The sequence below is a fragment of the Spodoptera frugiperda genome, chromosome 23 (genome assembly GCF_023101765.2).
Source record: "Spodoptera frugiperda isolate SF20-4 chromosome 23, AGI-APGP_CSIRO_Sfru_2.0, whole genome shotgun sequence".
NCBI lineage: Eukaryota > Metazoa > Arthropoda > Insecta > Lepidoptera > Noctuidae > Spodoptera > Spodoptera frugiperda.
Genome location: NC_064234.1, coordinates 9,000,078 through 9,013,484, shown reverse-complemented (window position 1 = coordinate 9,013,484; position 13,407 = coordinate 9,000,078). Strand labels below are relative to the sequence as shown.

The window sequence follows — 13,407 nt, the reverse complement described above, 5'->3', positions numbered from 1 at the left end:
TGATGTTCATCATTAATTTCTTTAGGGTATGACAATCGATGGATCTCGTATTGCTTCTCTTAGACTTGGTACGGCTTATCGCCACTAGATGGCAGCACATGGACTGTTGTTATTTTAAGTCCATACTTATCTTTCTCTTCACTAACAGGGGTTCAATAATAAAAATGCAAATATCCACTCGGAAAAATATATTCAATTTTTATAAAATCAATATCAGGCATTTTTTTAATTCGCACAATTTTGTACAATATACATTTTACAAATACAAGTTTATTTCAAGCTAACATTTTTATCACCAAACAGTTTCGTTTTGAGGACGCAAGGCCTACACATAGAACATATATATGCATACTGTGAAAACAAACTGTCTCACTAGACTATTATTTGTTAAAACATATTATTACAACCAGTGAACATTTTACAGTAGTAGTCTAGGTAGGTAGATACTTTTCTCACAACCAACACCTTTTACTCTTTCAGTCAGTTGGGCCAATAGCAACGCTAAAGTATTGGTTTAAAGTGGCTTTTCGTATAAGTTTAGTTTTGCAGGTTTTTATTATGATTGGTTATAAAGCTATAGCACGTAAAGTCAAAATGTTATTGGAAATGAATTCGTAACATAATAAGGTTTTTATTAGCCCAACTATTTTAGCATTATTTCACAGTTTTCAAGCTTAAACCTGATTGTCAAATAAAATACTGTATTTACATACATTTACACTTTCATTCATGAAATGTTACATTTAAGTACAGTGTACATATGTTGGTCTTAAATCTATGTTCTACAGTTGTTGTTGTTGTTTATGAGAAAAGTAAATAATACATTTGCTTAGTTCTGTATGTACAATAAATAAAAGATTCCTTTTGAAACATGTTGAGGTATTGTTTCAATAAATTAAATCTGCAATTTTGGACTAAACAGTGATTCTACTTACACTAATTTAACATATAATATCTAACTATAATATGAGATAATTATTTATTTTTAATAGTATCTATACTGTACAACACTTTAAGTCTCACAACAAATACATACACGTGGTGTCGCGTCGAGCGGCGCATTGTCTCTAGTTACACGTGTGGGTCCTATGTTACAGTGTAGTGATATGTGGTATGTACAGCGGGCGGCGGCGGCGGCGGGGCGCGCTATCACAGGAGCGGCGGGGCGTGGTGCGCGAGCGCCGCGCGCCCCCGTCACACCAGCGAGCTGGGCTTCACGTCCAGCCCGTGCTCCGGCGAGCGCCCGCCCGCGCCGCCCTCGCCCTGGCTGTTCTCCTCCGAGTCCGAGCACGAATCCGAACTACCCTTTTTACCACCATTGTGAGTTTTCACGTGCTTCGCGAGGTGATCCGACCTCATGAACCTCTTATTGCACACAGGACACGCAAATCGTTTTTCACCCGTATGTGTCCGTAAGTGTCGCTGCAGTTCATCTGAGCGAGTGAATCGTTTCCCACAGAATAACCAGTTACATACAAACGGCCTCTCGCCGGTGTGCCAGCGGAGATGAGCTTTTAGGTGGGACGTTTTACCATAAACTTTTCCGCAACCGGGTATATGACAACTGTGTATATTTTTCTTCCTTAGATGTGCCCCCGCAGGACCGAGCCTCTCTGCTTCTTGACAGTTAGGGCAGTCACAAGTGGCTCGGCCAGCATACCGACGTTGTGATCTCGGAGACGGTGCTTGTGCAGGCGGTGCCGGCGAGCCAGGCGCGTGCAAACCGAACGATCCTTGTGTTGGGAGCACAGACTTATACGCATCTTGTAACAGATGTGGTGCCGGGGGTAGTAGGTGTGCGCCACCAGACAGCGAATGTGTCAGTTGTGAGTAGTCCTGGCCGGCGTAGTTTGCCATCTGTCCACCGACGTCCAGCCAGCCACTGTGCACGTCCCACCAAGTACTGCCCACAGCACTAACACCACTCATTTCGGCTGCTTTGAGAGCACCAGTTCCACCACCACCGCCGACATTAAAAGGCCACGACTCATATGGATGCCGCGAGTACATGGAGCCGAGACTTGCACTGGATTCACTTTTACCAAGTAGCTGATCTCCTGAAGACGGGAAGTAGAGATCATTGCCGTAGGATGGCGCCGCAGCGCAGGATGTGGGCCCGCGACCGTACGGGGAGCAGGCGGGCGCCTGCGAGCGCGGCGCGGCACCCGCGCCAGGAGGCGAGTGAGTGCCCGGGCTCTTCTTCCACGGGTGGAACCCTTTGCCCACGGCTGCATCAGCCAGTGGAGGGGGTGATTTACTCGACAGTTTGTTGCATTGTGCCGCTAGCATCGCCAGAGGCGTACCGCGTAAGCTCGGATGTTCCTGGAACGACAGAAAATAAATAGTTAATTATTTTGAACAAAAAAAGCAATACTTTATTCGGGTTTAATTATCGATCTCTGTTTAAACCGTGGGAATCGGTAAAAATGTCAAACAAGATTTATAGTCTAATTTATATGTGAACTAATGCTGCGGTGTTCCGCTCGTGCCCGCAGGCTTCAGAAATAATATAAATAAATTACGAGAAGCTTATAGGTAGTGTATTTACAATTAGGCGGCGTGGTGACAGCTCCCTGCTGCTACCGGCCGCTCGACGTCGTTATTAATAAATGCTGCCTACACGCCGCCTCGTGAGCCGTGCCTCTCAATTTTATTGATTCGAAACAATCAATTCTGCTTAAGATTTCTTTTATGATTTATCAGACTTGTTAAGTCAGGGTTATTATTTGAGAGCATTTGGTATTTATTATTATTGAAATTCAAAATAATATGCCATACATAAGCAATAATAATTCGTGCGCAGTAATAACGAATAATAATCCGTTCGTTGATGTTCTTTTTGCTAAATAAAGGTGAGAGCCATAAGAGCATCCGGCCGGATATTTCACCCCAGTGTGAGACACAATGGTTTGATAAAAAAGTTCCATTGTATGCAATAATATAATCCGGGGATCACGACACGGGTCCGAGACGGGAGGGGCGAGGGGTGAGGGGGTGCGCAGCCACGCCCATTATATTGTGATTGGCGCAGCTGTTGCGTCGCAATGTAAGCCAACCCTTAATGTTGAGCTTTATACCCTTAGGTTTAAACGACTCAAGTTCATTGAGCTCACAAATTTTAAGATAACAAAGTCGGTTAATAAAATTATGTAAAAAATCCAGGGCGTGTGAACGATATCTTTGCTTTGCTATTCTACAAAATGTTCATCTTTAGAAATAGTTTCAATGTGGAAAACAGTATTTTCTATAAAATAAAGCTTGGTCCCTAAAACGTGATACTGATCTAGTTCATATTAGCAATACAAAATAGGTAATGAGCGGCGCTACAATCGGTTACAAAGTTACAATCCTAATCACGGGCATGAATGCGGATAGAGTAAGATAGCAATAATTACAACGCACGACGTATTATTAATACCTACCGGCTGATGTGGGCCAGCGGCCGGCGGCATTCTAGTAAATAGAAATAATGGGCCCTGCCCAGCGCTATCAAACGTCAACATCTACGGAGCTCACTTGTAAATATGGCTGCGCTCTCAATTAACTCCACGACAATTACAATTACCATAAAAAAATAATAAAACTCCGCCAAATTGCGGCGGCGGCCACTTACGTCGTATGAACTCGCCACATTACCTCCACGAATATTATTTGCTCTCAATTATAGAATTATTCTTGTCTTGATTATCTACGTTTTACGTCCTTCATTCGACCTACGAGAATTTATATGTAGCACGTGTACTAAGTGTCTATTCAAATTGCATTCCCTAAATGTCGTTTGATCAGAAATAAGGTACAGCATTGACAGTTTGTAACGTTATTTCGAAATGAATTTGAAATAATAGGTGTTATTTCAAAATTAGGCGATGAGTGGTCGAGCGGTTGAATCAATGTGAGACTGTGAGGCCGAGTCGGAGGCGACGGACGGCACTGAAGTCATAATTACCCTAGGCATTATGCTCCATTTGGGCGCAGGCCGAAACAGAGTGATATCGGGTAATTGGTCGTCAACTCGGCGCTTGGCTCTCGGCCGCGAGATTGGATCAAAGCGTAGATGACGCCTCTGAGCCGACACCACGGCGCCACACCCGCATTATACAACGTTGATGGCCTTTTCCTTGTCAAAAATGACGAAGATCTTTTGTCATAAAAAACATAAGATGAAATAAAACGAAATTACCTAATGTGAGCACAAAATTGTAGTATCACCGGAGTCAGGTAGTCGCAGCTGACAATGCACGGAAACATATTGTGTCTACTAGGATCCGTCATTACGAGGAAAGGAAGGGTTTAACGGAATATTGCGTACCTGATCAAGTCTTATAATTGCAACAAATTATTGAGCAATCAAAATGTTGCTCTATGTAGGTAAGTATCATGGCATTGGTCTCTCGACAGTTGAATGTGGGTACATAGAACTTTAAAGCTGCTGAAGCATAGAATTGCTATTATTAAATAGATCCACGAGATAATTTCAATAGAGGCCGGATGTATCAATGACTAAGCGTATCAGATTACTTAATAATGCAACTTGGTTTATTAGGTCAATCCGACACACTGAGCTCACGTTCTCCGATATTTTATATCAATAAAATTATTTGTTTTAAGTTGTACCAATCACTGCACAAGACTTTCCAAATAATTGGAAAAATTACACGTCTTGCTCGAAAATATAAGAGTAAAATAATTAAATTAATGTGTGAAGCAATAAATCGTGGTAACTGAAGTCGAACGTATCTCACGGAGCGGGAGATGGCCGCCGCGGCTTCACGCAGATTGGATAATTTAAAATTATCTACCAAAATTATGATGAACCGAAATGAATATTCAAGCGAAACGCTTAGCTCTCGACGTGTTATTAAGATGATCGTGAAGTCGTTACTGACAAAATTGTATTTCATAAAATTCATAACTATACTTATGAGCTAATATTTTTCGACAACACGTTATTGAAAATAATGAGCCTAATCTTTATTCGACAGACGATCATTTCTACATGATAATAATATTGATTGGTTATTTAAATACATCGATATTATAACTCAGCGATATCGATAGATCGTGTCATCAACGTGAACATATTTTACCACGCGATATTATAACAAAATTCAAACGAATCTTGGCTAAACAATAAGTAAGGTTCCACATTTAATTTAAGATAACGCAGTAGATTTAATTCCACAGACGCATGAATATAATTTCATTAATGTTATTATTGTATCTTATTACGGCATCAAAGTTTAAAGCGACCCACTTTTCTGTGGCAATTGATGTGATTTCGGTCGATAAGCTGAGACCAAATTGCCAATGGGGTAATTGCACAATTAGGGAATTATCGAGTTAATTCCGGGTGAAACCGTACGCCGTCGTCGGCGGCCGTCGCCTCGACCCTACGCTCCCCTCCGATTCTAATGCAAACTGCAACCAACTAATTTGGAATCCACAATTTATGACATATTGTTGGCTTTAATGTCGTAACAGAATTGACTTGAATCTATTTGATGCAAATTGATTCGCTCGTGTATACTTATCCACTTACTAAGTAGACACATTGTGACATCATTTTGTGACAGCATAAGCTAAGTATGTTTTGTAATATCCATGTTTTGCAATCCTGATAAATGCGCTACGCAATGTAGAGTAGCCAACTGCAAAACGAAAGTGGAATGAAAGGTGTTTCTTGAACATTGTTTTTGAGAGCTTGTTAGTAGTGAATTATCGCAAGTCGTTCAACACTATCCAATTAATGGAGCGAGGATATGACATCAAATTACAAAATAATTTGCTTCGTCGTCTGCTATCGGAGCTAATTATGCTACTAACGTTTGCAGCCGTTAAAGGGTTCACAGTGCTATTTGTCATTTGACACTTACGAGGGTGGATATTGATTGGCTATTCCTATAATGCTACAGTTTTAGTTGGAGGCGCGCGCATCGCTTTAATGCGTCAAGTGTAGGCCAAACGACGTCCGATGTCGTAAAAATAAGTTGTATGAATAAAGTAAAAGATAATGACTTCGGAACATTATTTCTACATTAAGGTCCGTCTTGCACGCGAACGGTCTCGTTGATGTGTGAAACTCTCACTGGCAGCTTAATTACAGTTGTAGCGAGAATATCATCCGTCGCGTCGTTTACGTGCTGTGTTATAACGAGAATATCATCCGTCGCGTCGTTTACGTGCTGTGTTATAACGAGAATATCATCCGACGCGTCGGTTACGCGCTTCGCGCGCTAACGCAAGCCGCGGCGTTCCCACCGCTCCTCACGTCGCCAGTCGGCCCTACACGCCCGTAGTGAAAGCACATGCGCGCGCGACTGCGTCGCGCGGCGCCCTACCTTGTAACTTAAGATTATTGTGTTGAACTGTATTACTGCTGTCTGTGTGTTACCAATGTGATTTTCACTAACTTTACTGTTATAATATAATAAACTTTTGTACATCCATTACACAGTTAATTAGATCACTTTTGTATCTTGTATCGTTCTCGGTGCAGGATTTTGTTGCATTCATTATGAATAGTTTTTGTGGTGCTCCATGTTATTGTGTGATTTCAAGGCAATTCTCTTTTGAAAGCAGTTTATTGTACCCAAATAGGGCCCTAATAGGTAGGTATATTATGTGTTTTATATAGCTTCAATTTCCTAGAAATTTGTGGTTGGCTCTTAATAGGTACTAGGTAGGGCATTCATGATGACAGATGTTAAGTACTTATATCCACTATCTTCTCATTTCTTGCCGAGCCCGTGCCTATAAACATTCCACGTTCAATGGCTGGAAAACATAATAATTAAATAAAAGTGAATGCAGTGATAGATAGGTACTAACTTCTCGAATTGCGTCAAATATGAATATATTTAATAACCATATTTTGCATGTAATGTTTACTGTTTATTACATGATAATGACAGTTGTTATAACTTAATAATTACACGTTGTAGTGCGAACGGTCTTCAAATGTCATTCTATTGACAAGTTTATGAAAGCATTTAGGTTGATGAGATGTCTTTTAGATACGAGTATCTTAGACATATTAAATTATTGATGTTGATTACGTGCGTAATCAAACTAAATAAGAAGTAATTAATAGAAATAAAACAAGTGAAATTTATAAATACCATAATATGACTTCTGATATAACGCTGAGTAGTTATTTACCCTATACACAGAGGAGACCATATCTAATTTCAGTATCTAAATTTGTCATGATGAAGAGTCCCTCTGTGACTTAAAACTAGTAGACCTTTTCTCCATTAATTAATTTAATTAATTTAAAAATCTTTATGCACATACATAGGTGTGTGATTTTTAGTTAATTTTGTACTTATTAAGATATGCATTTCAGAAACCAGGGCTTTACAGTAAATGTACTAGTCAAAGAATAACTTTCTTCGTCTTTTCAAAAATAATGTTTATTTAACAATAGGGAGAAGGTTTTCGTTATAAGTAGAAAGAACATTGGAGCGGTAACACGGGCGGTGTGCGGAGGCGTGAAACCGCGCTAGTTAACAGAGGTCATTAGGCAAGCCACATGGCAGATCGGTCAAATCGAGCCGAAACAAATTATTTATTTAAATGTAAATTACAGTTTGTTGAGCACCGGACGCTTTGACGCGCATGTGCGTATGCGTACCGACGCCATATGTAACCGTCTATGGGTTTTTGTTCCGATTTCAAATTGTCATGGTCTATTGATTCGTGCCGACTCGAGTTTTTGCACGAGAATAATATTTTTGATAAATGCTTTTCTGAAATCGTGTTACGTGCATGTTTATCGGTTATAATCAGGACGTAAAGATGTAAATTTATGTATTTTTCAACAGTTTTACGGTAATGGGTGGTTTTTATTGTCCATTTATGGTCAATACCTTATAGGGAAACAATGGAACATTGCGTGTTTTTACTATAATATTTACTAACTGATTATGTAGTTTGATAGTTTTCAAAACATGAATGATGTCTAACTCAAATTAGAAACGTCTATCAGAGAAGTTTTTAAAGGGAGAAGGAATAATAATTTTCAAAAGCGTTATTAATTAAAAGTCCTTAAACAAAAATGAAAACACATAGTTTCATTTATGCCATGGTTCATTAATTATCTATTGCAAAGAAAACTTAAACAATCCAATAGCAATAGTTAAATACAATATTCAAAAAGCAGTGCTTAACCCGTAATGTGCGTTTAAATTTGATAAGTCGATGAAATTGTGTGGTAATGTGTCGGACACGGGCGAGCGGCGCCCTGTATCTGTCAGACAACTCGGAACATTAGCCCCGGGGCTCGAACCTCGGACAAACGCCGACCGAACTCCGATTATGAATATCTAGATGTAGTTCTTGAATGTGGTTGACGTAAATCATGCGTAGGAGTGCTTAAAGAGGAGGTTCGTGTTCAACGTTGGTTTTTTGAGGTTATGTCTGAGTTTGGAGTCTGTTTGAATGAAGATATATGTATGTAGGGACTTTGGTTTTTATGTATTTGATGTGTTGTACATATTATATAACATATTTCTTCATTGATTGTTTTTTTTTCAGATGATTTTTATAGAAATGTGGGTGTACATTGACATTATGTGCCATAACGTGCACCTCTGCCTACCCCTTCGGGGATTAAAAGCGTGAAGTTATAGATTATGATTTTTATAGTAAGAGCACCAGTTTAACACCACGTACTCCAGCAAAAAATGGGAGTCCCTCGATATTTTTTCGACGCATTTATTGGACGACGTCAAGAACACGTCTGTCAAAAAATTACCGACTAATATTTTGCGTGTTGGAATTTGCTCCAAAAATTTTGTATTGTCCGTCGACCTTCACCGGTGTGGACCAGATAATAGGTGCACCAATTTGGAACCAGTTCCCGCGTGATAAAAAACCAACGCCGGACGAATGGAAGCAAGGGTCCCTTCTCTAAGGCTTTGTTCTGTCTCGTTGTAATTGTGTTCGTCGCGGGAAAATGTTACTATGTACATATTTATAATACATAAATTCATTTACTTCATATAGCTGTTTGACGAGGAACTTGACTTTCCTTATATAGCTTTCGGAAGTCTATAGTCTTCAGACATTGCTTCTGTCTTAGCAACAAATGTATTAAAGTAAGATAACAATCCATAAACATAGTAGGTAGATATTAAAGACAGTGATAATAATTATCACAAGCACTGCAAAAATATATCTCTGTTTGGAATTGGAGCAAATCAAGTTTAATTGAAGACTCATCGTAACGCCAGCCACAATAAAATACTTAGACACATATAAGTAGGTCTAAAAGGTAAATGACTTACATATCTATGTGTAGAGCAAGTGCAATGCCTTATATAATAAAGCGAGCTATTAAACTAGACTCCAGAGCGTGCACACCCAAGGTCGCGGTGATACTGCAAATACACGTTGCGTGCATCGCTCGACACCGCCGTCGGGCGCGAGTCTCAGACAGTTCCAAGAAAAAGTCGTTAAACTCACGTATTTTTGGTAGCAGCTTAATGCCAGTAATTTCCAATGAAATTATTATAATTAGCTCCATTTATACGATAGTAACAAACAAATAAAACGGCTGGAACAACGCGCCGCAGGGCACGCAACTCGCTTTTCCTTTAGCTACGACGACCCGCACCGATTTGTGCCACTATTTTACATTAAATTGAAGTTTACTGCTGCTCCAACGAGGAATAGATGTTTCCTTGACTTATTGATCTAGAAGTTGAGCTTGTAAGTCGTAAACTATCTTCAATTTATGCTAAGTTAGTTAACTATCGGAATAAGATTTGAACAATTTGCTCGGATGCTTTCAATAAATATTAAGTTGATCAACAAGTATGAAGCAAGAAAAAAGTATTTTTTTTTAAGTTTAAAAAACAAAAGACAGTTTTGAATAAAAACCGCAGTGACACATGTCGACACAAAGCGTTGCATTGATAGATATCAATTAAGTGACATTTTGCCGTCTCCAATGATAGTCAGGGAGTATTTGAAAGACACGTAATTTCCTCCTGTTTTATATTTTTTTCATTTAACTAATTGAACCGCGTAGCATATTAATTGCTGAGAAAATTACCGACGCTAGCCCCCGGGGCCTAAACCACAAAGAGTGATCGCAGGGCGCAACGGCATAGAGCAGTCGACTCATAAAAACGAACAATTATGCACTCAACTCTTTGTTTTACAACAATTACCTAAGACCAACGTTTCTACCATATTTTCTTCTTGGTAAGTGGAGTAATTTGATTACCTATGTGTGGCTAATTGTATGTCTATGTTACTATAACGCGGACAAAAAGCTGCGTAGATACAAACTACTCATGTATCTATGTACCTACATATGTATGTATGTATCTTGTTCATGTTCTTGCACCACTCATTACCAACTACGATACACTGTTATGATTTGTAACGCAGTACACTGATTGCAATCATTACAGTTTTCTTCGCTTCAGTTTAGTCCAATGTTGATTCAATTAGCGATTGCCTTCCCAACGTGTAAGCGTTGCACTAGTATACCCGTTTCTTTGGGTTAGTCATAGAGATAAACTGTGACTCGATAAACGTAGAACTATATAGGTATAAACATTTGAATAGGTGCTAACATCAAAATGCCTGAAGGTAGGTTACGTGCAAAATTAATACTTATATTTTCAATCATAGTCGTGAACCGCACCAGTAAAGTCCATTACTTACTTATAACAATAGCAACAATTAGATAATAAAACAAAAGACTATAATTTGGCGTCACGAAAAGTGGTGGTGGTGAACAATCGCGGGTATGTAGCGACGATTACGAGGCGTTGAGAGGTTCGTCGTCACGTAGCGAGCTGAGAGCGGCGGCAGAACAAAGCGCCGTGTGCGTATCTACTAAACAATTGAACAGCCACAAAAAGTCCCATAATTCAATTTGCATCCCGCTAGATTGTAATAGTCGCTAGTCGGCAAGAAATGTGTACGGTTAGGTGCCGCGGGCGGCGCAGGCGCAACTCCGCTTGCAACGCTGAGAACAGCTTTCGCCGCTTTTCAACACTTCGACGAATCGATTAGATTGACGTGTTTCTTTTACTGATTTTACCTATTACGGGTGTAATTTGCGGATTTTTTGCTTTTTGCACGATCTCGCAGGCGTTGATACCTGCTGCATGCTTGGTTATTATATCGATAGGTGTGGAGTGAGATTGCGAGTTTGTTTATCAATACACAATCTTTGAAACAAGACTAATATGATACCTGTACCTATTTACCAACTTTAAGACTTCTATACTCAGCAAGCAACACAGTAGTTTCGTGCTTAAAGGAACCTAGAACCTATGTAACAACAGCCGATATCTTGACAACAACAACAACACGTCTTGTAAGTGGTACTGATATGGTAATAAAACAACGTTACGTGGTATCAGTGGCGTGCGTGTCGACAGGCGAGGCGCGAGGCGCGAGGCGACCAGCACGCGGTGACTCGCGCATTATTATGATAATGCAGGCGGAGCAGATGCTATCGCCGCTATCCGCTCTCGTAACACAATTGAATTAGCATAGCGGACCGCAGCGGGCGGTCTACGCCACGCGACCACCAATGCACCTCATCATCGATTCTATTCGACTTATCTACGAGACCGATATCTTCAATTTCATCGCTCTAATAGATCTTCATTTCAAACTTTACGTTCTACTTTGATCGTTAAGTTCTGCAAGAGAGTGAGATACTTGTGGTGCTGGTTATCGCTTTCATGAGTTGTAAAAGTTAACTGTCGGGAACGCGTAATGTGAGAAGACTGCAATGTGGTCAAAGGACATGTGTTCATTTATCATTTGATACTAATTATGTTTTAGGCATTTAAAGAAAGGAGTAAATCATAATGTTAGCTTGATGAAAAGATTTGGAAGTTACTCCAAACACAGAAGAATTATCGAATAGCACCACCATTTGGTATAGCTACGAGGTTACTGGATGTATTCAGCGGGTTTTCGCATCGTAGGTAAATTGTGCTAAACGTTTCCACACGTCCGCTGGCCAGTTGCGGCGTGTTGTTATGAATGAACAGCAACTGAATGGACTCACCGCAGACCGCAACGCACCGCTTGTCAGACGAGAGTACGAGACCATTCCATCTACTTTAAATAATTGCTGTGGCGCCATAGATGAACAAATATCGTAGATAGGCGGGCACCAGCTAAATTGTATTGGAACTATGGTAAATTCTGTGAGTTTTTGTGATCGAAAGAAGGTATGCTCCTTACTATGAAAAAGCTCAGTCTCACTAATCGTATGTATAATTTTCTCGATCTCAGAAACGATCACAATAAACCTCGTCCTCTCCATAACATAAAAAAAAACAACAAATTAAAAAGACACATTACGGCAAACGACATAACATTAACAACAAAGCATAATATCAATTACAGTTCCCGTCGAAAAATCTCCCTCGCGAAAGATCAACAATGTGACTGCATTAAGGCCATCAAAGTCAGGCGCGGTTTAAAGTGGAGAGCACGTCGAGTATTCATGGAGGAGCATTCGAAGAGCCCGTGATATATAACCCTCCGAGAGGGAGCTAATGGCACTACGACCCTCTTGAAATTGAGGTAAAATGGAAGCTGGAACTTGTAGAAGTCATGAACGTTTTAAGACAAAAGAGGATAGTTTTGTGAAAAAACTGAACAATAAATTTCTGCTGAATGGTGCAAAAACAAGACCAGAGATTAAAAAAATTTTATTTGTTTGTCTTAATGGATGATTAATAAACATAAATCGTTAAAGAAAACTAAAGTGAAAACTAAACTTTCACAACAATTATATTATTTGTCAGCAGTGAACAATTTCATCTCCTCATTTAAAACTCCGAGTCCCCTTGCACAGAGACATCCGGATTCATACCATAACAATCTGTAGCCATGCTGCCATGAGTGCATTTAATGGCCACCGTAACATAAGGAGCATTTGTTTGACTTCAACAAATTGCAACCGGAAAATTTACACTTAAAAGCCGGATGCTTCATAGTAAATAGTCGCAATTTCCGATATATCTTGTAATGTATGTGATGTGCGCTGGTTTAACGGTAATTGAATAGGTAATTGTAAAATGTATGGCTTCAGCCTTGTGATTATATATGAGTTGTTTCATTTTATGTATGTGTTGGAGAGAATGTGGTTAGGAAAATGAATGTGAGTACGTACAGAAGGGAAATCCGAATAATTTATTAATGTTGCTCGGTGAGGATGACGATGACTTTAGAAATCAAAATATAAATCGATTCGATCATAGAACATCAGTGACACTATTAGAAGTGACAGTCACTACACCTTATAAATAATTCGTTTTGGCGATAAGAGATTCGGCGGTGGTTTGAATGGTATCGGTGTGGAGACTGCGGCGCGCGCGGCGGGAGGCTCGCCACGGGGCGCCACCGCCGCCTGCCCAGCTC

At 39.9% G+C, this 13,407-nt stretch overlaps 2 protein-coding genes across 6 annotated transcripts in view; both read right to left on the bottom strand.

The window, feature by feature from the left end:
- Positions 1–13,407, bottom strand: part of LOC126912150 (uncharacterized) — a 140,516-nt gene that overhangs the window by 47,959 nt on the left and 79,150 nt on the right. The gene's annotated exons all lie outside the window — the stretch shown is intronic.
- LOC118267255 (transcription factor Sp9) overlaps positions 174–13,407 on the bottom strand; it is a 70,499-nt gene continuing 57,265 nt past the window's right edge. For all 5 annotated transcript variants that reach the window (XM_035581161.2, XM_035581164.2, XM_035581160.2 and 2 more), the window contains one exon: positions 174–2,322. In XM_035581161.2, the coding sequence (XP_035437054.1) occupies positions 1,195–2,322 (1,128 nt within the window). In that variant the 3' untranslated portion in view covers positions 174–1,194. The remainder of the gene's footprint in view (positions 2,323–13,407) is intronic.